Source organism: Oncorhynchus mykiss, chromosome 25 (genome assembly GCF_057628025.1).
Source record: "Oncorhynchus mykiss isolate SJ-2025 chromosome 25, ASM5762802v1, whole genome shotgun sequence".
NCBI classification, from domain to species: Eukaryota; Metazoa; Chordata; class Actinopteri; order Salmoniformes; family Salmonidae; genus Oncorhynchus; species Oncorhynchus mykiss.
Genome location: NC_143046.1, coordinates 33,203,379 through 33,228,657, shown reverse-complemented (window position 1 = coordinate 33,228,657; position 25,279 = coordinate 33,203,379). Strand labels below are relative to the sequence as shown.

The window sequence follows — 25,279 nt, the reverse complement described above, 5'->3', positions numbered from 1 at the left end:
GTGTTGGAACAGGAGCACTGTGTGTTTGTGAGACTGTGTGTAAATCCATTTCACACCACTTATGGAATCCCTTTGAGGACAAATATTTAAAGAGATTCAGCCTTTTTATTGGACCATGATGATGACATCACCCCGGGGACTCCGGAGTTATGAGGAATTGAACAACTAGCACTTCCTGTTTATGTTGGCATGTCAATGATCAATGTACACAAGCCCTAGAATAAAACAAACACTACTTTCCTGAGTTAGAAAAAATAATTGCTTTATTTACATTCCAGAAAAGTCTACAATTGAAGGAAATGTTTTATGGGTAATTTTTGTGGTTTGTAAAATATTTTTAGATGTCGATTTCTTTCCTAGCTTTTTAAAAGTATGTCTCCATAGACGGAGTAGAGTTTCTTTTGGAACCAAATGTCTGTGAGCTGCTGTTTCCGGGGAGGGGGACATTGCTGTGTTGCACCTGAAAACTCTTCCCTCTCGTCTGAGGCTTCCTCCTCTCCCTCTTTCTCTCTTTCTCCTCTTTCTCCATCTCCTTCTCCCTCTTCTTCCGTAACTTCTCCTCCTCTTTCTCCCTCCTCTCCTGTTCCCTCCGTCTCCTCCTCCTCTCTCTGGAGCTCAGCTCCTCCTCTTCCTCCCCCCTGACCGTGCGCCCCTCACCTGTCCCGTCACTAAAGTCCTGGATCAGGATTTTGGGGACAGGGACTTTAGGTTCCCCTTTCTCCCTGCCCTGTTTGGGCTGCTCCCCTTTGAGCCTGCGGAAGAGACCAAATCGCCTGGGGGTGTCGGTTGGTCCTCTGCCTGGTTTGGACACAGTCTGAGGTGGGACAGTGCCTGGGATGCTCCCTGTGACATATCGTGGTGATTCTGGGTGTTTTGGTACCTGAATTGGAGCTGTGGTGTTAGGTTTTGGTTGGTCGAACTGAATGAGGCATGCATTTGATTGGCTAGAGTGTGTGAATGTGGGTTGTGATTGGTTGGGGTCGGTGAAGAGATCCTCAGAGAGCCTCCGAGTGAGCTTCCGTGAGCTGGAGGACTTGCAGTGCCGGAAGTCTCCGGAAGTGGTTGCCAAAGGTCCATCACGGGCCTGAGTCCTTTGGGAGGAGACGTCCGCGTGTGTGGATACTGGGTTGCCAGATCCAGCCTTTGAGTCTGCAGGAGGTGGAGACTTGCTCTTTTCACTCTTACTTTTGGACTTTGGGTTGCCAGGTATGAGAGGGAGGTCAGCTTTCAGTGATTCCCCCTGATGTGATGGTGGAAGGATGTCAGTTGAGGCTTCCTGAGAGGGAAATGTTAATGCTTCCTCTTCTTTCTCTCCTTCACTCTCTCTGACGTTCTGGGTCTCCTGATTCTCCTCTGGATGGATGGTGACTGGACCCTGGGGTTCTTCAGGAATCTTCTGGTCTTGGCCTGTTTGGTCTTGGCCTGTTTGGTCTTGGCCTGAGGTCAACTCTGGAGAAACCTGGCTCTGATTGGCTTGTGTTATCCTAGAGGGCTCTGTGTATTGTACCTCTATCTTTGATGCTGTCTCTGTGTGTGTCCGAATTTCATTTGGGGACGCTATGACCGCCTCTATCCCTGTGCTTGTGTCAGTGGTTTCCTCTATCCCTGTGTCAGTGGCTTCCTCTGTCCTTGTGCTTGTGTCAGTGGCTTCCTCTGTCCCTGTGTTTGTGTCAGTGGTTTCCTCTGTCCCTGTGTTTGTGTCAGTGGTTTCCTCTGTCCCTGTGTTTGTGTCAGTGGTTTCCTCTGTCCCTGTGTTTGTGTCAGTGGTTTCCTCTGTCCCTGTGTTTGTGTCAGTGGTTTCCTCTGTCCCTGTGTTTTTGTCAGTGGCTTCCTCTATACCTGCGTTTGTCCCAGTGGTTTCCTCTATCCCTGCGTTTGTGCCAGTGGTTTCCTCTGTCCCTGTGTTTGTGCCAGTGGTTTCCTCTATCCCGGTGTCAGTGGTTTCCTCTGTCCCTGTGTCAGTGGCTTCCTCTATCCCTGTGTCAGTGGCTTCCTCTGTCCCTGTGTCAGTGGCTTCCTCTATCCCTGTGTCAGTGGCTTCCTCTATCCCTGTGTCAGTAGTTTCCTCTGTGCGCGTCTCTGTCCCTGTCTCTGTCCCTACCTCTATCTCTGACTCTTTCTCTGTCTCTATGTGTGTATCAGCCTCCATCTGTGACCCCAAGTCTGCCTCTACTCTTATGTCTGCCTCTATGTGCATCGCTGACTCATTTTCTCCCTGTGTCTCTGTTTCTGTATGTGCCTCTTCCTCAGTTTCTACCTCTGTTTGTCTCTCTGCCTCAGATTCTTTGTCCGTGTGTGTCTCCATTGCTGCCCCTTTGTGTGACTGTGTCTCTGTACGTGCCTCTATCTCCTTGTTGGTATCAGTCTCTGTGTTCGTCTCTTTGTCTCTCTCTCTCAGTGACCCAACGTCTGTTTCTGCCTCTAAGTTTGTATCTGCCTCTTGTTGCGTGTCGGTCTCAGTGTCTGTCTCAGTGTCTGCATTAACATCTGTTTGAGTCTCTGTTTTTGACCCCATATCTGTCTTTGTTCCTACACTTTTATCTGTGTGTTGTCCTTTCTGTACCTCAGCCTCCATTTCCTCCTCTGCCTTGGCTTCTGTGTGAATCTGGATCTCTGTCACTGTTTCCTCCTCTGTCTTGGCTTCTGTGTGAATCTGGATTTCTGTCACTGTTTCCTCCTCTGTCTTGGCTTCTGTGTGAATCTGGATCTCTGTCACTGTTTCCTCCTTTGTCTTGGCTTCTGTGTGAATCTGGATCTCTGTCACTGTTTCCTCCTCTGTCTTGGCTTCTGTGTGAATCTGGATCTCTGTCACTGTTTCTTCCTCTGTCTTGGCTTCTGTGTGAATCTGGATCTCTGTCACTGTTTCCTCCTCTGTCTTGGCTTCTGTGTGAATCTGGATCTCTGTCACTGTTTCCTCCTCTGTCTTGGCTTCTGTGTGAATCTGGATCTCTGTCACTATTTCTTCCTCTGTCTTGGCTTCTGTGTGAATCTGGATCTCTGTCACTGTTTCCTCCTCTGTCTTGGCTTCTGCATGTGCCTCTGTCTCCTTGCGTTCCTCTGCCTCACCCTTTGTCTCTGTCACTATGTGCTCTGTGACGACACGTGCACTCTCTGTTGACTGTTTGCTCAGTACTTCCTGTGTTTCCATGGAGCCTTTACTGTGGTTAGTTTCCTGTGACTGGCTGTCGCTGTGCTGCTCAGAGGCCTGTGTCTCGCTGAAACCACCCTGCTCCTCCTCCTGGCCCTGTGAGGTGACGCGAGGGTCAGCGGTGAGCTCACGCTGCTGGGACGCTACTCTGGCTGAATCTGGGGTCATCTGGGTCTTTTGGGTTCTTTCCTGTTCTGATGGTTCTTTGTGTTCTAACGGTTCTCTCAGTTCCACTGGTTCCCTGTCCTCTGTAGCAGGAGGTGGAACACCCTGGGCCCTCACTGGACTACCATCCTTCTCACTTCCTCCCCCCAGATCCCCTCCCTCGCTTCTCTCCTCCCACACCTCCTTTGAAACCTTCCTCACCTCTCTGCCTCCCCCCTCCCACTCCCCTGTGTCTGTTTTGCTCCCTCTCTTCCACCTCTTGCGGAGGAGCGAGGGAGACAGAGAGAGGAGGGAGGGCGAGCGAATCGGTGGGATGGACAGGTTTCCTTTCGCCCTCTCCTTCCTGTTCCTCTCCTCCTCCCTCTCTCGAGCCCTCGCCCACGCCATCCGATATCCGTGGCAACGACCCCGGGGATCAAAAGTGGAGGCAGGCCGTTCCTTCCTCCACTTCTCCAGCTCTTTCTCCGTCTGCCTCTCCAGATCCTTACCCGAAAGAGGGACAGAACACACCTGGGTGGGGGTGAAAGGGCGATGGAAAGTTGGTAAAAGTGGGGTAACACAGGTGTGTATTGTACATGCATGGTAGGATAGTTCAAGTATAACCGGTGTACATGAGGCCAGGTGTCTGACCTCTCCAATGAAGGTATCGTCCTCCTGCTGCACCTGCTCCCTCACACCCCTCAGCCTCTCCAGAGTCTCCATCTGGCCCTCGCACTCCTCCCTCTGCTCCACCCGGCCCAGAGCCCTGCGCACCAACACAACCGCCACCTGGAACAACACACGCACTCCTGATGGAGGGGGATGGAGAGGGTGAGAACGACACACAGGATATGTGGGGAGTGAGAGGTGAGACTAACCAAACCCTTTGTTAGAAAGATACTTTCTTTAGGGTTCACGACAGACAGACAGACAGACAGACAGACAGACAGACAGACAGACAGACAGACAGACAGAGGAAGAGGGGTCTCTGTATGTACTCTGTCATTCAGACAGACAAGATAGGGACAGAAGAGCAGGTGAATGGCCATAATATAATTATAGATATACTGGATAACATATATGAATGAATAGATAGATCGATAGATTAATTCATTCATTCCCCCTTCATTAACAGACCGTAGCAGAAGAACAGGTCCCAGACTCGGAGGAGGGTGTTGAATGGTAGGTGGCGTGTGAACAGGCACATCAGCCAATCGGTGGCGAACATCAGAGGCTCCACGCCGTGTCTCTGCAGATGCTTGTGGGTTGCGGGACATGTCTTCTTCAGCACCCAGGTCAGCATGGCCGCATCAAAGAGAACCCCCTCCTACAGACAACATTAGAGAGACAAGTGTCTGGAGAAATTCTATTCAGCTATGTTACAACAACCAAACCCTTTACTGATGAAAAACATATTGATGTACAGTAACAGTCATAGGTTTGGACACACACACTTATTTATACTATTTTCTACATAGAAGAATAATAGTGAAGACATAAAAATGATGAAATAACTGTCAGGTGCGTGAATGAGGACCCAAAAGCGAATTAACAAAACAGAGTTTCTTTAATGATGAAACACACGTAGGCTCAGATGGACAGGCAGATTCCGACAGGACAGGACAAGGTTAGATGAACAGGCAGATTCCGACAGGACAGGACAAGGTTGCAGCAAACACGACGATAGTCTGGTTCAGGCATGAGTAACACAAACGAGAATCCGACAAAGACAGGAGCAGAAACAGAGAGAGATATAGAGACCTAATCAGAGGGAAAAAGGGAACAGGTGGGAAAAGGGGTGAACGAGGTAGTTAGAGAAGACAAGGAACAGCTGGGGGAAAGAGGGGAAGAAAAGGTAACCTAATACGACCAGCAGAGGGAGACAGGGTGAAGAGAAAGAACAGGAACAGGACACAACATGACAATACATGACAATAACACATATGAAATCATGTAGTAACCAAAAAAAGCATTAAACAAATCAAAATATATTTTAGATTTTAGATTCTTCAAAGTAGCCACCCTTTTCCTTGATGACAGATTTGCACACTCTTGGCATTCTCTCAACCATCTTTATCTGGAATGCTTTTCTAACATTCTTGAAGGAGTTCCTACATATGATGAGCACTTGTTGGTTGCTTTTCCTTCACTCTGCGGTCCAACTCATCCCAAACCATCTCAATTGGGTTGAGGTCAGGTGACTGTGGAGGCCAGGTCATCTGATGCAGCACTCCATCACTCTCCTTTATGGTCAAATAGCCCTTACACAGCTTGGAGGTGTGTTGGGTCATTGTCCTGTTGAAAAACAAATGATAGTCCCACCAAGTGCAAACCATGCTGGTTACGTGTGCCTTGAATTCTAAATAAATCAGAGACAGTGTCACCAGCAAAGCACCCCCACACCATCACACCTCCTCCATGCTTCACGGTGGGAACCACAAACGCGGAGATCATCCATTCACCTACTCTGCGTCTCACAAAGACACTTCGGTTGGAACAAAAAATCTCAAATTTGGACTCATCAGACCAAAGGACCGATTTCCACCGGTCTATTGTCCATTGCTCATATTTCTTGGCCCAAGCAAGTCTCTTCTTCTTATTGGGGTCCTTTAGAAGGTGTTTCTTTGCAGCAATTCAACCATGAAGGTCTGATTCACACAGTCTCCTCTGAACAATTGATGTTTAGATATGTCTATTACTTGAACTCTGTGAAGCATTTATTTGGGCTACAATTTCTGAGGCTGGTAACTCTAATGAACTTATCCTCTGCAGCAGAGGTAACTCTGGGTCTTCCATTCCTGTGGCGGTCCTCATGAGAGGCAGCTTCATCATAGCACTTGAAGGTTTTTGCGACTGCACTTGAAGAAACTTTCAAAGTTCTTGAAATTTTCAGGATTGACTGATCTTCATGTCTTAAAGTAATGATGGACTGTCGTTTCTCTTTCCTTAATTGAGCTGTTCTTGCCATAATATGGACTTGGTATTTTACCAAATAGGGCTATATTCTGTATACCACCCCTACCTTGTCACAACACAACTGATTGGCTCAAAAGCATTAACAAGGAAAGACATTTCACAGATGAACTTTTAAGAAGGCACACCTGTTCATTGAAATGCATTCCAGGTGACTACCTCATGAAGCTGGTTGAGAGAATGCCAAGAGTGTGCAAAGCTGTCATCAAGGCGAATGGTGGCTACTTTGAAGAATCTCAAATATCAAATATATTTAGATTTGCTGAACACTTTTTTGGTTATTTCATAGTTTTGATGTCTTCACTAATTGTTCTACAATGTAGAAAATAGTAAAAATAAATTAAATCCCTGGAATGAGTAGGTGTGTCCAAACGTTTGACTGGCACTGTACATATGCAGTTTTCACTCTGTGAGTACTCTTTGGATCACTAATTGACCATGAGCAGTAAGTAACATTATCTTACCAGAAGGGGGCTGTAGTAGTCAGGGAGGTACTGTTCACTAATCTGTACCAGGCACCAGAATGCCTCCTATAGGAGGGGAAAGCAAAGGTAGAGACGGAAGGTTATTACAGGCTGTGACAGAGAGAAAGCTCAAGCTTGCCACCTATCCAGTCCTTTCATGTTGTTCAGGTGGATGGATGGTGATCGTAACCAGGGGCGCAATTTCACTGAGGGACTGAGGGGCGAGAGGGGGACATGTCCGGGGGGACATGTCCTACATTCTGAAATGGCATTTTTATCCCCCCTAATTTTATCATTGGAATGTGATACAAAACGAGGCAACGTGTGCTTTAGGACCATGGGACGCCTTCGAGCGTCCCCCCCCCCCACTTCTAATACCAAAGTTGCGCCCCTGATTGTAACAGTACCTCAGTAGGCATGTTCATCAGCAGTACAGCTGCTACAGGTCCCTGGGCCTGACAGTATCCCTCGTCAGGCTTCAGCTGAGTAAAGGCCTTCAGCACGCGGAACAGACCACGCTGCCTACCCACACACACACACAACACAACACTCAGATCAACCAGAACACTGACGGATAACACCAGACAATATTTATACAACACTACAAAAAAGAACGAGAGATGGAGAAAGATGTGTTGTATGTCATCATCGTTCCATAAATTGTACGGAGTATCATGAGGCTGTTTAACCCATGGCCATCTCTGGAGAGGAACATCTCATGGAAGGGGAACTGGCGGTCTAAGTCTCTCTCGATAACGTCCACACAGCTCTGTAGGGCAGGCCTGGAGTCCAGAGTCTGACAGAGGGAGAGAGATTTACCTGATAACTTTACTCTGCAATATTTGTATATTTACGGTAAGAATGCCATAAAGGCCCAGTAAGAATCGTTTATTAGAACCTATCTATATAGTTGAGTTGTTTACTCTATCTTACCTGGTAGAGGTCCTTGTTGCGGTGCATTCTGTCTGTGGCGCCACACAGCAGTGGCCAACATTTAGCCCTGAGGGATGCTGGGATGCCTTTCTGACACTGCTCTTTGACCTGAGAGACCGGTGGAGAGTAAATACCTGGGTCTGGTGTCCCAGGTTATATCAAAAACGCCAAGTACACACCTTGCTGGACTTCTTTAGTAAGACCCGATCCCATTGGCTGATGATGTTGATCCACTTAGTCTCTCTCTGTCTAACGAGCTCAGGAGCAGGGCCTTCACTCCTGACACCAACATATCATAAGCAAAATAAGGTGATCACTTTAAGCATAGCTGTCATAATAACGTTTTCAAGTCCATATCTTTCTAGGGCAGGTAACTAACTCCTCACTTTGACTCTCCTGTTTCTGAGGACCAAAGTCCTCTCTAAGGCAGCCAATTTACCAAAATGTACTGAGTTGAGTCAACTGCACCTTCATGTCTCGTCACAGAGAAAGAGAACACCGTAAAGATACACAGGAAACAGGAAAACCGCATGGTGGCGGTATGACTATCTCCATAGCAACGGGTCAGGATGTTCAAGGACACAGAGTGAGAGAGTGTAGGAGATGACTGTTAAGAGGATGTCTGTTATATTTGTGTTCGGTTATTAGCTGGGTTTATTCTATGAACTAAATAAAGAATGACTTACTTTTGTATATATATATAAAAATTAAAAAAGTACTGTGACGCTGAACTGTGATCTTTCGTGCTACAACTGTTTCTTTGCATGAAGTTGCGAGTTACAGGATGAGTCTTTAGTGTCTTCTGTTCACCAGAAATGCATTATAGCTCAGTTTGTTTCTCTTATCATAACTAATCAATCCTTTAAAGGGCAGTGCAGTTAAAAAGGTGATTTTCCTGCTGTTGTTTTTTAGGATATTTCCACACAGGTCAAAATAACACTGAAATTGTGTAAAAGCAACAAGTTGAAGTCGGAAGTTTACATACACCTTAGCCAAAGACATTTAAACTCAGTTTTTCACAATTCCTGACATTTAATCCTCACAAAAATTCCCTGTCTTAGGTCAGTTAGGATCACCACTTTATTTTGAGAATGTGAAATGTCAGAAGAATAGTAGAGAGAATGATTGATTTCAGATTGCATTTCTTTCATCACATTCCCAGTGGGTCAGAAGTTTACATACACTCAATTAGTATTTGGTAGCACTGCCTTTAAATTGTTTAACTTGCGTCAAACATTTTGGGTAGCCTTCCACAAGCTTCCCCCAATAAGTTGGGTGAATTTTGGCCTATTCCTCTTGACAGAGCTGGTGTAACTGAGTCAGGCTTGTAAGGCCTCCTTGCTCGCACATGCTTTTTCAGTTCTGCCCACAAATGTTCTATAGGATTGAGGTCAGGGCTTTGTGATGGCCACTCCAATACCTTGACTTTGTTGTCCTTAAGCCAGTATGCTTGGGGTCATTGTCCATTTTAAAGACCCATTTGCAACCAAGCTTTAACTTCCTGACTGATGTCTTCAGATGTTGCTTCAATCGATCCACATCATTTTTCTTCCTCATGATTTCTTCTATTTTGTGAAGTTCACCAGTCCCCCTTGCAGCAAAGCACCCCCTCTTATTTGTGTAAGAGCTTTTAAAAAAAAAACACCTATAATTTCAGCCTGTTCAGGTGGGATGGAACTTTTGGCCATATCGAGATATCACAATGTGATCTGATTATAATAATGACTGTTCATCTGGGTAAGGGGGTGGGCTCTAGACCATCCTATCCGCCAAGCATGGCTGTGTATGTAAATATCTTCAAATGTGTTTCCTAAAGCCTACATCTGTGGTCACCAACCGGTCGATTGCGTTCAACTGGTCAATCTTCAAGGCATTCCTAGTCGATCACCAAATATTTCTGTAGAAAAGCCCACGATAAAGTCTTACACTCCTTTTATTATTATTTTGTACGGGTTGCACTGTTGATGGTAGGTACACTTGATACACTGTTGATGGTAGGTACACTTGATACACTGTTGATGGTAGGTACACTTGATACACTCGGCAGTGCTACCGTGCTTCTACACCTGCATTGCTTGCTGTTTGGGGTTTTAGGCTGGGTTTCTGTACAGCACTTTGAGATATCAGCTGATGTACGAAGGGCTATATAAATACATTTGATTTGATTTGATTGATTCAGAAGCCCTGGCAAAGGTAAATTGTTCCCATTTTAAACTATTTAATTTGCCCGAGGACCGGGAGATCTGTGGCTAAATAGAGTGTGCCTACTGCACTGGCCAATCGGATAGCTCCAACCACACTTACGACAGCTTCCACGACCCCCGGCCACAGTGAAGTTTGATACTAGCCTACGTGAGATTTCATTACTTTTAAAACCGTGACCAGAGAGAGACTGTCAAAGAATACGGCAAAGAGCTGCTTTTTAATGAGTGAGTTCATGCCTAAGTTTTTATTCAGCACTCTCAACACTGTTTTATTCAACACTATTACAAAACAGAAAACGTGCTTCTCCCTACTTCCACTTGAGCTGCAGCGGCAATGAATGAGTAACCAAGTGTCTTGATAGCCCTGCGTTTTTATTATTATCTGCAGCTCGTCGTGTCTTTTTTAATATCGAGGAATGTTTCACTTTCTCTGGTCATAGGACCAACATGAATTTGTGCATGAGGCAGTGCCACTTGAGTTTCGCCATCAGGTGGAAGACGGTGGGCCCTCTCTCTGGTCAGTCTCACCGGAGGAAAGGAAGGAGAGAGCAGGGACTGTGAGAGGTGGACTATTTGCTGCTCTCTCCATCCTTCCCTGAGCTGCGACTAATGCCGTGCTTAAAACATCTGGGAACTTGGAAATCTCTGACTTCCAACTTCAGTGTGTTCAAGACAACTGGGAAGTCGGAAACTCGGGCATCTTTCTTGAGCACTGACTTTCTGACCTGAAGATCACTGACGTCATGATTTGACCTAGTTTCTTTCCGAGTTCCCAGTTGTCCTGAAAGCACCATGACCATCAGATGCAGGTACCATCAGTCCATTATAATAAAAAAGCAAATTATTTAAATGTATTTACATTTACTGTACAAACCTCATTCCTACACGACTGTCTTTGTTAGGTTAATGTTACATTTTTTAAGTCACGGGAAATACATTATTACAAATATTTTTTTGTTATTTTTGCTAAATAAACACACAGTGATTTATTAGACATACAGTGGTGATTTAAAAATAAAATGAGAAAGACTGTACATGGACTTTAAAAAAAAAAGAGAGAGAGAGAAAATGTAAACCTTTACAGTGAAGAGTGAGATAGAGAACAGAAACTGGTTTTCAGTGCTGCTAAGCCAGAGACTGCTTCGTACTGACCCGGCAGTGGATCCATTCACCAGGATGAAGCCGAAGCGGTCTGTCTCTGTGGCTGGAGTTGGAACACTGACCTCTGACCCCCTGTCAGAACCAGAAATGTCCACTCCGCTGGGGGGCATCTGAGTCGGAGTGGACGCACTCAGCATCTTACTCTACTGAGAGAGGAGAGGTCCCAGATTCAAAAATACTCATCACTTCTGTATTGATGGACCAGAGTGTGTCCGTTGTGTGTGTCTGTACTTTATGTGTGTTAGAGCTAAAGCAAGTATACTTATAAGAATACTTATCCTGTATATTAAAACACTTAGATCAAACCTACAGCCTATTGTTACATAAATAAAGCAATTTAACACAATCTAGGCTTCATACATACAGTGTGGAGCTACAGAATCTATCCACAGCATCAACAGATTAAGTTGTTCAATTTGAAGCAGAGGTGAAGCCAAATCTGCTTCCTGCCTCGACACTAACTGTGACTGTCACCATATTCGGTAGTTATAAAGTAGCAATGGTGTAAAATCAAATACCTTTGAGTTCTCTCTCTCCTCTTTGATCACTGGGTGGAATGCTTGCTAGAGGGAAGTGTTTGGTTAGAACGAGATTGGAAAGAAAGAGAGAAACTTCCGCTATTCAGTCTTGCGCTCTCACAAACTCATATTGGGAAGTCATTATTGTGTGTGTGTATGTATATACATATATATATATATATGTGTGTGTGTGTGTGTGTGTCAGTGGTGGCTGGTGGGAGGAGCTATAGGAGGAAGGGCTCGTGGTAAAAGCTGGAATGGAATAAATGGAATGGTATCAAACAGATCAAACATATAGAAACCACACATGAATTCCTTTCAAGCCATTACAATGAGCCCTTCCTCCTATAGCTGCTCCCACCAGTCTCCACTGGTGTGTATAATAGCATTGTAAAATAGGAGGGTGGTGTGATGAATAATCCCATATTTTGACATGCACTGGATAGTAAGTGCATCGAACTTTGCCACATTCAAAATGGCGACTATGTCTACCCAGGTCTACAGTACACTGCTGTTTCACAAGCCTCGTCTGAGTTCCCCTCCTCTCGGAGCAACAGTGCAAGTGCATAGACCGTTGTCCCTTGCGTCTGTTATCACAGGTTGTGGGAGCAGGTATGTTTCACAATGTTTGATGCTGTTTTTTTTAAACAAATATGTAATTTGACATGTTTATTTTGTTTTTGAATCGGTATTCCTGCATTTTCTATTACAGTGCTTAGAATACTTGCGAAGTAAACGGTCCGGTCTGGACAGCGGTATTTAAGTGCGCAGCATGTAATTATTGTTGCCTGAACAGCTTCACCATCATATGGTCCAGACAGCTCGGATAGCCTACTGTCGATAGTGAGTTATTATTCAGAGTTTTAAATATAACCGTTTTTCCTCAAGGTTTATTTATCAAAACAGCCTAGTTAAAGTTATAAACTATTCGGGATTTACGAGAAACTGCACGCTTTGTCTTTCAACTTTCTTTGCTAGTGACAACGTCTTCCTACAGTTGTAGCCTATACATTGTAAATTTTGGGGGGCTACAATTGTACGGTAGCCTGCAGTATTTATTTGTAAGGTCAGTGTGATTGGCTGTGAAAGTGCTTATGCATGGCGCTTTTGTGTGACCTGTGACGTCGCCGAAAAGCCAGATTGGGGATGGGAGATTAGGAAAGTGCAGGGTAAAGCAGCTGCCCGACAATCTGTTCACCACCTTACATACACTCTCGAAGAGGTTTGTGTTTAGGATGTGCTCACTGGAGGTCACGTAGGGGCAGAGAGAAAGGTTGTTTCTGCTGTTGGACATGTGGGATCAGGAATCCACAATTTTGCCTATTTGCCTCATTGACCAACTATTCAACAAATGGTCCATATCTCTCTCTCTCCAGTTTCTTCTTGCTTCAATGTCTACTGCAGTGCGTTTGCTTTACTGCCCCAGGCCAGGTAAGACTAGACACCTGTAAATCAAATTGCTATCATGGGGGGGGTTACATGTGTCACTGTCTATTCTGTTTATTTGGTAGGCACCTTTGGAGTTATCAGCCCCGGTTTGGTTCGACACTTCAGCCTCAGTGTGCAGAGAGGGATGTACAGTAAGTAACACAAATGTTGATATTCAGCAGTACCCATAACAATGAATTTGATTTGGCTTCATAGCTGCCTCTCTCATCTCTTGTTCTCTTCTTTGTCCTCTCTTGTTCTCCTCTCGCTCTCATCTTGTTCTCCTTTCTCTCTCTCTCTGTGTGTGTGTGTGTGTGTGTGTGTGTGTGTGTGTGTGTATATAGAGTATGTGAATGCCAAGGAACTTCCTCTTGATATGAGGTCCATCACAGACCGAGCTGCTCAGACTCTCCTGTGGACCGAGCTCTTCAGAGGTGACACACACCACTTGCATAACACAGTTTCTCTGGAGTCCCCCCCTCTAAAATAAAAATACTAATCAAAGTACAGACTCTACCGACCACTGTCCATGGTGCTGAAATTGCGACATGTCTATGCGGCTGCAAACATTGATAGGTTTTCTGGGGTGCCAGGGTTTAGCTTAGCTTTAGCTAATGGATTAATGTGTATTGGTAGGCCTATTTGGTCGGCATTTTCTCATGTTAAGCCTAACATTTCACAAAGCTATACACAGTGTCGCAATGCTGCTATTTTTAGACTGCTGGTTGGCAGCAATAATGCAATTAAAGTTGGACATTCAAACATTGCAGATTGTAAAATAAATGTTTGATGCAACAGCATACTAATCAGCTACCAATTAATTTTGGGGGGGAATATACAACTGGCCTGTATAGGTTACCAGAGCCTGCATGAGATGAGCCATCCTCACTCTCTCACCCAGCTTGGGTAAAAAGTTGTGCATATAACAAGTCTATTAATACCAAATAATAGTCAGTCCACTCTCAAAACACTAGCTTATTAGGGTTTGTTTCATTATGCAGTGTACTATCTATAGCTATATACCGTATTTAGCTTTTTATAAAAATTCACATCAAATAGCCTGACAATGAGGAAAAAGTAGTTGTCTTGAGGATAAATTCAGCCACTATTTATTGTTGAACTGGGCAGATTATGTCTGGCTAGTAGCCTACACGAATGGACTGCAATATTCAAGGTGAATTAAATTAAATCCAATTTAAGAGACTCCCCTGGTGTCCTGAAGGCTTCCTTTTTTGTGTGCAAATGTTTTCGCCAAGGGCTGTAGGTCCAGGTTGGGAGCCTGACTGTTTTCTATAGTGAGTATTACCAACCCAGACAGTCTTTCCTGAGACATTGTGCGTTATATGTCCATTGTGCTGCACACAATTTAAACGCAGTCTTGAATGATGCATGCCAAGATAGACCAGAGATAAGGGGCAGTTGATATTGCAACCACACAACTCAAACGCTGGTTCACCATGTATGAACAAAAACGTAAACTGCCATCTTTTGTTCAAGCCCTCAAGAAGTGTTGTCTGTTAAAGACGATAATCTGTTTGCATCTGACAATTTATCGTCTGTCCAGTATCCAAATGACCTGTCCCCAGAGCTTCCTGTAGGCGACAGTTAATCTCTTTCCTTAACGCGTTGAGGCTGGCAATTAAGAATGAGAGGCTCAATTGAAGATGTTACAAACTTGCTCATTTTGAAGCACAACTCCCTTCACAGTTTTCCTGACGTTGCTACATAAATATAGCTGTTTTTACCATCCCTGTAACTGTCGCTTCTGCAGAGATTTTTGTTTTCTCAACTAAAAACCACAAAGAACTACCTGAGTAAGCTTCCCCTCATTCACTTTTTCAGCCACATTCCTGAAGCCCAAGAAACAAACGCTTAGCTTCCTAGTACAAATGGAAAAGGTTTATGAATTACTTTTTGCAGGGTTACTGTCAAAATGATTTATTAAGTCAAATAAAATAGACATCGATGACAGACGAATGGGACCCCAGAGCTCGTGGGCCTTGCGGTACTCCAGTGATGCGCACACACACACCTTAAGTAACATTTCTTTACCTGTCTTTCCCACACACTCCTCCAGGATTGGGGATGACTATGAGTTACCTATTCCGCGAGCCCGCTACCATCAACTACCCGTTTGAGAAGGGTCCCCTGTCTCCTCGTTTCCGTGGTGAACACGCTCTGCGCCGGTACCCCAATGGAGAGGAGCGCTGTATCGCCTGCAAGCTGTGTGAGGCTGTCTGCCCTGCCCAGGTGACCCATATACACCCATATAAACACACTGGTAAAGCACTACACTGCCCTCAATGCCCTGGCCACTATACTCACTAGTACTACAAACTACTGTATGTAGGCATATGCATCATTAATACCTGCTTGCCTTCGTAAAGTATTCAGACCCCTTGACTTTTTCCACATTGCAATAGGTTACAGCCTTATTCTAAAATTGATTACATATTTTTTTTCCATCCATCAATTGACACACAATACCCCATAATGACAAAGCAAAAACAGATTTTTATACATTTTTACTCATTTATAAAAATTAACTTAAATATCACATTTGCATAAGTATTAAGACCCTTTACTCAGTACTTTGTTGAAGCACCTTTGGCAGCGATTACAGCCTCAAGTCTTCTTGGGTATGATGCTACAAGTTTGGCACACCTGTATTTGGGGAGTTTCTCCCATTCCTCTCTGCAGATCCTCTCAAGCTCTGTCTGGTTGGATGGGGAGCGTCGCTGCACAGCTATTTTCAGTTCCCTCCAGAGATGTTCGATCGGGTTCAAGTCCGGGCTCTGGCTGGGCCACTCAAGGAAATTCAGAGACTTGTCCCGAAGCTACTCCTGTGTTGTCTTGGCTGTGTGCTTAGGGTTGTTGTCCTGTTGGAAAGTGAAACTTCGCCCCAATCTGAACTCCTGAGTGCTCTGGAGCAGGTTTTCATCAATCTTTCTGTACTTAGCTCCGTTCATCTGTGCCTCGAACCTGACTAGTCTCCCAGTCCCCGCCGCTCAAAAACATCCCCACAGCATGATGCTGCCACCACCATGCTTCACTGTAGGGATGGTGCCAGGGTTCCTCCAGACGTGACGCTTGGCATTCAGGCCAAATAGTTCAATCTTGGTTTCATCAGACCAGAGAATCTTGTTTCTCATGGTCTGAAAGTCTTTAGGTTCCTTTTGGCAAACTCCAAGCGGGCTGTCATCTGCCTTTTACTGAGAAGTGGCTTCAGTCTGGCAACTCTACCATAAAGGCCTGATTGGTGGTGTTGCAGAGATGGTTGTCCTTCTGGAAGGTTCTCCCATGTCCACAGAGGAACGCTAGAGTTCTGTCAGAGTGACCATCGGGTTCTTGGTCACCTCCCTGACCAAGGCTCTTCTACCCCAATTGCTCAGTTTGGCCGGGTGGCCAGCTCTAGGAATAGTCTTGGTGGTTCCAAACTTCTTCCATTTAAGAATGATGGAGGCCACTGTGTTCTTGGGACTCTTCAATGCTGCAGACATTTTTTAGTAACCTTCCTCAACGCAATCCTGTCTCGGAGTTCTACGGACAATTCCTTTGACCTCATGGCTTGGGTTTTGCTCTGACATGCACTGTCAACTGTGGGACCTTATGAAATCAATTGAATTTACCACAGGTGGACAGCAATCAAGTTGTAGAAACATCTTAAGGATGATCAATGGGAATAGGATGCACCTGAGCTTAATTTCGAGTGGCATATGTAAATAAGGTATTTATGTCTAAAAACCTGTTTTTACTTTGTCATTATGGGGTATTATGTGTAGATTGAGGATTTTCTATTTTTGTTCATCCATTTTAGAACAAGGCTGTAATGTAACAGAATGTGGAAAAAGTCAAGGGGTCTGAATACTTTCCGAAGCCACTGTATATACAAAAGTATGCGGACAACCCTTCAAATTAGTGTATTCGGCTATTTCAGCCACACCCGTTTCTGACAGGTGTAGAAAATCGAGCACACATGCATTCTCCATAGACAAACATTGGCAATAGAGCGGCATTACTGATGAGCTCAGAGACTTTCAATGTGGCACCGTCATAGGATGCCACCTTTCCAACAAGTCAGTTCGTCAAATTTCTGCCCTACTAGAGCTGCCCCGGTCAACTGTAAGTCCTGTTATTGTAAGATGTGGAAACGTCAAGGAGCAACAATGGCTTAGCCGCGAAGTGGTAGACCTCACAGAACAGGATCGCTGAAGCGGGTAAAAATGGTCTGTCCTCGGTTGCAACACTCACTACCGAGTTCCAAACGGACTCTGGAAGCAACGTCAGCACAAGAATTGTTCTTCTTATTCGATGGGGTTTAACAGCGGTTGGCATCCAATGTTAATGGTGCATTACCTCCACCAGCTGGACAGGGTATTGAATAAGAAACAAACAAAAAACATTCCGGGAAAGGGGAAAACAACGACGTACAAAAAACATCATACTTCTTCATTCACAGTCCACTTCAAAATACATCCCTACACAGCCTCAGGGGACTGTGATGGGGTTACATTCACCTGACGGGATTTCTTGCACGGCCTCGGCTATGAAATCGCGAAGACCCAAAAAACATTCAGCGGCATTCACAATGATTCCAATTTTCTTCGATTTCTCTGCTTGTGCTGTACAGTTTATAATCCTTGCAATAAATAACACAAAGTCCACCTTTTTTTAACATGTGGCATTTCACTATCTCTCGGGTTGATGAGAAACATTCACTGGTCTTGGTGGCTCTTACTACCATTGCTTCTTCCCTGCCACTTGTTCCTTCCAATTTTCTCACCGCCGCCAGATAGGAGACATGCTGGACACGCCTTTCCCGTGCCACCTCATTGTCCTTCACCCTAACAGGACATTCCAAGAATTCAGGCACACGTTCACCTCCACAGTTGCAGCATTTCCCTTCATCTGGCATACAATATTTTTTCCCTTCTGCACACACTTGACACATGACCAAATCTTTTACGTGTATGACACTGAAGGGGCTTGTGCACAGAAGCTCTTACAGGGTATACCACGAATCCTAACTTTAGATGTGAAGGGAGGGACTCTTCCTCAAAGAACAGTAGCATGGATGAAGTGAACTTCTTTTCTCCGTCCACCTCACCTCAATCGACGAGCACCAACCACATCGATGTCTTCAGTTATATTCTCTGCATTTTTTTCTTGAGCCACCGCAGAAATATCCCCCTTGATAGGCTCCCTGCAACGAAAATCCATACTGGAAACATTCCAGTCTGATATCATTATGAGTCTTAAAACACACTTGTTCTGCTCCGCAGACACACAAAAAATCAAAATAAGACCACGTCTTGTGACTCTCACTGACTCCACACTTTCTTCCAACACATTCCAGATGTTCCTGGGGATGTTACACGGATTTCCCAAGTATCATTGATCCAAAACCCTGACTCCGACCAAAAAAAATGGTTTCCTATTGTCCAACAGCTTTACTTCTTTTGTTTCCCTTTTTTTCTTTGTCACCGTAACCCACTCATTCTCACTTTCTGTACTATTAGCTTCACTCGACTCACTAGCCATTTCAAACAAAACCTCAGTGTCCGCCATCTCCGTTCCACCGTTTCCCAAACTCAGTTCTGGGTGCACGTTTTGGTTCTTCCGGCCATATCTTTCTTTAGCTATCTATCTACATGTATGAACTTGGTTTATCGTTGATAAAACCACACAAGAATTGTTTATTGGTAGCTCGATGAAATGGGTTTCCATGACCGAGCAGCTGCACACAAGCCTAAGATCACCATGTGCAATGCCAAGCATTGGCTAGAGTGGTGTTAAGCTTGCCGCCATTGGATTCTGGATCAGTGGAAACGCGTTCTCAGGAGTAATGAATCACGCTTCACCATCTGGCAGTCCGACAGACAAATCTGGGTTTGGTGGATGCCAGGAGAACGCCACCTGCATCAATGCATAGTGCCAACTGTAAAGTTTGGTGGAGGAGGAATAATGGTCTGGGGCTTTTTTTCATGGTTCATGGCTAATGCATGGCTAATGCACTTGTGGCTGAATAGAAGCAAGTCCCCGCAGCAATGTTCCATCAGCTAGTGGAAAGCCTTCCCAGAAGAGTGGAGGATGTTAAAGCAGCTAAGGGGGGACCAACTCCATATTTAATGCCCAGGATTTTGTAATGAGATGTTTGACGAGCAGGTGTCCACATACTTTTGGTCATGTAGTGTACCTGCAGTCCATAACACTACCCAGGGTATCGGTAACTTCATATACTTTACTATGCAATGGTACACCAACCAGGTAACCCCTACAAAGGCCAGTTACCTCCCCCGGGAAGGTAATCGAATACCCACTGCACAGCTCATAGGGTACACACTGGTTGTGTCCGAATACCCATAGCAGCTTACTACATACTTAAACTGAATACTCATTTTCACGTTCGATCTAGTAGAATTCACTTGTCTTTTCCGACGCACGTGTTTGACAACAGCTGATAATCAGATAAATTGACGCGCTGTTCTACAATGAACGAATGGCGGGAGTCAACGTAATCACGCATTAGATGACGCAATCTTGAGTACTGTTTTTAGATATTTCACATATTATTACACTTTGTTTTTATATTATTTAGTACGACGGTATTGGTATTCGGACACTGACAGTTTATTTCCCTCTGCCTGCTCATTCTGTCCTCTCTCTGCTGCCCCCCTGTCTGCCCCAGGCCATTACCATTGAGGCTGAGACTCGTGCAGACGGCAGCAGAAGAACCACTCGCTACGACATTGACATGACCAAGTGCATCTACTGTGGCTTCTGCCAGGAGGCCTGCCCTGTTGATGCTATTGTGGAGGTGAACAGCTGGAAATCTCACACACTCACCGCTTGTCAAATTCTAGTGGCTTTGGTCATAAGAGAACAGAACTTTCAGTTGCATATTCTCCAACTTCTGGTGTATTCTAGGGTTAAGGGTTTCTGGTCTTATTTCACTTTTTCATGTCCTTCAGGGTCCAAACTTTGAGTTTGCTACGGAGACCCACGAGGAGTTGCTGTACAACAAAGAGAAGCTGCTGAACAATGGAGATCAGTGGGAGTCGGAGATTGCTGCCAACATACAGGCAGACTACCTCTATAGATAGACCATCATACTGGCACACCAACCACCATCATACTGGCTAACTACCTATACTATGCATACTGTAAACACTAAGACAATCCTATGTCAATTAATAATTCACCAACTACACAATAGATCATACTTTTAACATAGAGCCAGTAGGCATATTGTCAAAGTCAAATAAACACGCACAAGTGTAAAAGCAAAAGCGCACACATTTGCATTAATCACTATTTGATTTAAGTGTATACCTCATGCAAATGTTGTCATATGAGATTTTGAATAAGCATTATAATAACTGTCGATTTAATTGTAGCTTATTTGTAAGAAGAAAATAAATTGTGTTCTGAAGGCCTCCTGTTTGTACCGTTTCATACTGATTTGGGCATGAAGTACATGTGTGATTGAATGAAGATTAGAAAGAGATGGGTTGGCATAGTTTGAATACAAATATTATAGCTTGCACTCTTCCATTGTCTAGAAATCATATGGCCAAATTGCAGAAGAAATGACTGGGGGGAAAAAGCAACCATGGCAACAACAAAAAAACATGCATGTTACATTTTACAAAACGTTCATAATTTGTTTTTAAACCACCATAAAGCTTTACTACCTACGTGTATATCACTGAGAGTCGCAACGTTTTTAATATCTAAATTGTTGCAACAAAAACAGTTTATCGCTGGCGTTGATCACGTGATATGAGCGGAAACGGACTCAGGTCGTAGCTGAATCTCCCGCGGACGTAGCCATTTACTCTTTTCCGCTTCGTTTCAACGCCGGGTGAGTCTGAACATTTTTCCTGGTGTGATGCTAGTCTACATTCAATTTGTAATCATTGTGAATCAAAATTGGGACAATCAGAGACACCAAAGTGCGTTATTTGTGTATTTATACCTTCAGTTAAGTAATTATTTTGGCAATAAGCGAAGTTGTTAGACAGTTTTATTGATTTCTAAGACCACGTTAGCTTTGCGAGTAGCGAAATGCTAGCTAGCGTTAGATGGCAACTTTAATTTATTGTTTCGTTTATAGATTTGATTGAGGATGTTTCGTTATATTGTTATTCTCCATACAAATATCAGACTGTAGCAGTTTTGTGCAGGGTTAATTTGTTACATAACAGAACCATTACTTAGACTGTGAATTAGCCAGAGAACAGATTGTGCTGCACAGACATTGTTCCAGCCGAAATTAGAAAAGTGCGGCAGCCTGCTGAATGGCGCACTCAAACGCTAACTAGCTAACGTACGCGCTAGCTAGCCGTCCTCGGCGTTTAGACTGCATGCTGTGCTAGCTAGCCATCCTCGGCGTTTAGACTGCATGCTGTGCTAGCTAGCCACCCTCTGCGTTTAGACTGCATGCTGTGCTAGCTAGCCGTCCTCGGCGTTTAGACTGCATGCTGTGCTAGCTAGCCATCCTCTGCGTTTAGACTGCATGCTGTGCTGGCTAGCCATCCTCGGCGTTTAGACTGCATGCTGTGCTGGCTAGCCATCCTCGGCGTTTAGACTGCATGCTGTACTGGCTAGCCATCCTCGGCGTTTAGACTGCATGCTGTGCTGGCTAGCTAACTAACGTGACATCACACGAACTGATTAATATTATATTTAGAAGTCATAACTACAGGCCTGAATTTAGGTTATCGATCGGATTGTTTACACGTTGTAATGTCCTGATTTGTCAGATGTCCGGAAATATGCAAAGGTTTAGGAATAAGTTGCTAGTTTAATAGAACGCGCAGCTAGTTACCAAGGTTTCTTGTTGGTTAGCTTGGACGCGTGCTGCTATGTCGAATGGTTGTTTGGTTGTTGTAGTTCAGTGGTGCACAAACCGCTGTGGGGCGGGGGACCTAAATAAGAAAACATTTGTATAAAGGAACTCTGTCAGGCTTTAAAAATGCTTTTGAAAGTTGTAATAGTGCCGATTCGAAATTGGTTAGTGCATTGTCAGTTAATCTTGTCATTTTCGTCATTGCACACTTTAGAGCGCTATTTATAACTTGTCAGAAATGTCCAGATCAAATAGCCCATGTCAGCTAAGGTTTCTTTATTTCGTTTTTTTAGCCCATGTATATTATAATTTGTCACTCAATGTCACATTAAACACGAGCAAATGTGTAGAATTGCAGAAAACAAGATTTAAACCAGCAAAATTCTCTCCAATAAGGGGTGTCAAAAGAAATGGACAGTGCGGAAAAAGTTTGGGAACCCCCTTTGCAAAACTACAATCTCATTAGCCACTACTAGTTAGTTAGTTGATCCAGCTAGCCAGGGTAGCCAGCTAACTATACTAGCTCGCTAACCATACCATCCGATCTGTGTTTTAGGAGAACATAAAAAACCCACGACACATTCCACAATGGCAGAGGGAGAGCCGCAGGTCCAGTTCAAGGTGAGGGTTTTTCCTTCTATCTCACACATGTACTGTTTATTTTGTTTTAGAACATGAAGCATGTCATGGATAACTAGCCTCCCCCCCCCCCCCCATGTGTTCCAATTTCTAACGCTCTTACCCTCTCAGCTTGTGTTGGTTGGTGATGGAGGAACGGGAAAGACCACTTTCGTCAAAAGACATTTGACGGGAGAGTTTGAGAAGAAATATGTTGGTAAGTCACTCCCCACCAGCATGTAATTACTTACACCAACACACCCATTTATAGCGCGAACCCACCAACACATCCACATGTTTTAGGCCTTTGCACTCAGCCTGTAGTGGTAGGATGGTTTGTTGGAGTTTAAGTCATAAGAAAGAGGGGATACATGGAGGCACCAGATAAGTGTGCAGCAAGGGATTGACTCGGAATGAAACCAACAGCCACCGTTCCAGCACCAGCCTTGTAAACACCTGTTTCTAAACTGTCTCTTCTCTTCTGCCCACTTCCTCTTTTCTCTTCCTTATTTCTCGCTACCTCTCCTTGTCTCCCTTCTTTCGCCTGTCCTGATGGGTTTCTGTTCTTCTCTCCCCTTTCCCCTTTTCCAGCCACGCTGGGAGTGGAGGTGCACCCGCTGGTATTCCACACCAACAGAGGGGCCATCAAATATAATGTGTGGGACACAGCCGGGCAGGAGAAGTTTGGAGGGCTCCGAGATGGCTACTACATCCAAGGTATTGTATAAAAGTGCTTGTTTGCTTGGCCTGGAAGTTTTGCCAAGAGGAAAAACTCTGGGCCCTAGTTACTAAAAATAACTCCCTGCTCTACTGACATACTTGCCGACAGAGCTTTGCGGCGGGGGGGCTGACTGTCTAGTAGAGAATGACAAAGCTATTCTGGGTAAACTCTGCCTCCTCCAGTAAGGATGCTATGTTGACTAGATTCATGTTGTGACACTCCCTCTCTACATCCTCCTCTTGCTTTCTTTGCCTCTTCACTCTCTGAATCCCCTTCTGTACTTTTTTCCTCTGCTCCCTCTTTCCTCTCCTCCTGCTCTCCAGCCCAGTGCGCAATCATCATGTTTGACGTCACGTCCCGAGTCACCTACAAGAACGTACCCAACTGGCATCGTGATCTGGTGCGAGTCTGTGAGAACATTCCCATAGTCCTCTGCGGCAACAAGGTAGACATCAAAGACAGGAAAGTCAAAGCCAAGAGCATCGTATTCCATCGCAAGAAGAACCTCCAGGTACTAATTACACACTTTTTAATATTGTTGACTGGCGGTGTTGTACCAAGCCACCCCCTGTACCCGGGCTTTGAAATACTCCCCTCTGGGCACAGGTATAGGGCACCCCTCAGCAAGAAAAACAGAACTAGACAATAATTTGTGCCAGGTGTGATATCTCTCCTAAATAGTGTGGGCTAATGTTCCTATCTACTCAGTTAGGGCAGCAAGCCAGTCTTACCAATAAAACAATTTTTTAAATATATTTATGAATGTATATTATGAGCTTTGTATTGAATGTATATACTTATGAATGTTGTATTGTCAATTTTGTTTTGTATTTAAATACCACTTTAAACATGTGCATGACACTGCAACACAACTTCCCCGTGGGGACAATAAAGTCAGTAAGTATAGCAGTGTATCTGGGTTTCTGTGCAAACTGAGACTAGCCCTGATGAAATAATGGGTAAATAAACATTTTACACCTTGTTCTCCACAGTTATGTTATAACCCTCTTCTCCCTCTCTCAGTACTACGACATCTCTGCCAAGAGTAATTACAACTTTGAGAAGCCCTTCCTGTGGCTAGCACGGAAGCTGATTGGAGACCCCAACCTGGAGTTCGTGGCCATGCCCGCTCTCGCCCCACCAGAGATCCTCATGGACCCCTCCCTCGCAGCGCAGTACGAGCATGACCTCAAAGTGAGTAGAACCGCACAGTGGCTCAGCATGGGTAGATGGACTGCGTCGAGACAGTCAAATGTTATCGGTTTAAATTGGATCGTAAGGATCTGATCTTATCAGTGTCTTACTGTAGGAAATTAAATCAGAATGGCTAGATAATAACATGCATCAATGTTGCTGATTTGTAAATGGTGTATTGTCGTAACACTAACCGTTATTCACTTCTGGCTCCCCCTCTCCAGGTTGCATCAGAAACAGCGCTCCCAGATGAAGATGATGACCTTTAACCTGTTATGTATGTATGTATGACCCCCCCCCCCCCCCCTGTGTGTCAGGAAGTTGTTGGAGTTTGGCCCCTTTAAATGTAAAATCCCGTTGCAGATTTATTTTTATTTTGGAACTTTTTTCCGTTTCTGTTTTAAAACAGATAAAAATACAAACTTGGTAAAGTCGTGTGGTTCTCTAGTTTCATTGTAAGACACCCGCCCTAGTGTTGGCATGGTAATGTGCAGCTCACCATTATCAAGCACCACCCTCTGCCCTTACCCGGCACACGCTTGGCTAAGGCCGACTGACCGGAAGCACTTGGGGGAATTAACTTTGAATAAAAACATTCTCAATACAACATGCAGTTGTCTTTGATTCATTGTTCTGACATGTCGTTGGGGGTAGAAGTTGAGCATTGTAGACTCAAATCTTTCCAGTTGCTGATTTATTACGCAGGGTTGGGGTGAATTTCAATTCAGGAAGTAAAACTGGAATTCAAATTTCCCTATGAGGAAAAGTTATTTTATTGTATTTTCTATAATTGAGTGGAAATGAAATGGGCTCTGACCCTGATACTCTGTACTGTGCGGTGTAACTTCTGAAGAAAATCTCCCAATGTCCTGGTGGGAATAACACGCATTTGTTTCTTAAAAGGTGGGTGAACAAAATGTTT

The 25,279-nt window shown here is 44.5% G+C and overlaps 3 protein-coding genes across 8 annotated transcripts; 2 read left to right on the top strand and 1 right to left on the bottom strand.

Annotated features, from left to right (window-relative positions):
* Positions 1-241: 241 nt before the first annotated feature.
* LOC110505032 (uncharacterized) lies at positions 242-11,754 on the bottom strand. 5 transcript variants are annotated; one of them, XM_021583972.3, is made up of 10 exons: positions 11,546-11,754; positions 11,019-11,173; positions 7,842-7,941; positions 7,663-7,770; positions 7,419-7,525; positions 7,137-7,251; positions 6,730-6,795; positions 4,430-4,619; positions 3,944-4,101; positions 242-3,823 (listed from the first exon to the last, which is right to left on the bottom strand). In XM_021583972.3, the coding sequence occupies exons 2-10, from the start codon at positions 11,162-11,164 to the stop codon at positions 365-367; spliced, it is 4,449 nt and encodes a 1,482-aa protein (XP_021439647.3). In that variant the 5' UTR covers positions 11,165-11,173; positions 11,546-11,754; the 3' UTR covers positions 242-364. The 5 variants fall into 5 exon arrangements, with proteins under 5 accessions (XP_021439647.3, XP_090075798.1, XP_021439648.3 ...); XM_090219672.1 differs by having other exon boundaries at positions 7,842-7,933; positions 11,546-11,710; XM_021583973.3 differs by having other exon boundaries at positions 11,019-11,170; positions 11,546-11,710.
* Positions 11,755-12,041: 287 nt separating this feature from the next.
* On the top strand, positions 12,042-20,409 carry LOC110505031 (NADH-ubiquinone oxidoreductase subunit 8). Its single transcript, XM_021583970.3, has 7 exons — positions 12,042-12,157; positions 12,922-12,976; positions 13,057-13,125; positions 13,318-13,407; positions 15,051-15,223; positions 19,662-19,790; positions 19,945-20,409. Exons 2-7 carry the CDS (start codon positions 12,937-12,939, stop codon positions 20,074-20,076), a joined length of 633 nt encoding a protein of 210 aa, XP_021439645.1. The 5' UTR covers positions 12,042-12,157; positions 12,922-12,936; the 3' UTR covers positions 20,077-20,409.
* A 195-nt stretch (positions 20,410-20,604) lies between these two features.
* On the top strand, positions 20,605-24,964 carry LOC110505029 (GTP-binding nuclear protein Ran). Of its 2 annotated transcripts, none has more exons than XM_036969615.2 (7): positions 20,605-20,837; positions 22,381-22,445; positions 22,575-22,659; positions 23,034-23,159; positions 23,487-23,674; positions 24,187-24,357; positions 24,582-24,964. In XM_036969615.2, the coding sequence occupies exons 2-7, from the start codon at positions 22,413-22,415 to the stop codon at positions 24,624-24,626; spliced, it is 648 nt and encodes a 215-aa protein (XP_036825510.1). In that variant the 5' UTR covers positions 20,605-20,837; positions 22,381-22,412; the 3' UTR covers positions 24,627-24,964. The 2 variants fall into 2 exon arrangements, with proteins under 2 accessions (XP_036825510.1, XP_036825509.2); XM_036969614.2 differs by having other exon boundaries at positions 20,816-20,928.
* The last annotated feature ends 315 nt before the right edge of the window (positions 24,965-25,279 follow it).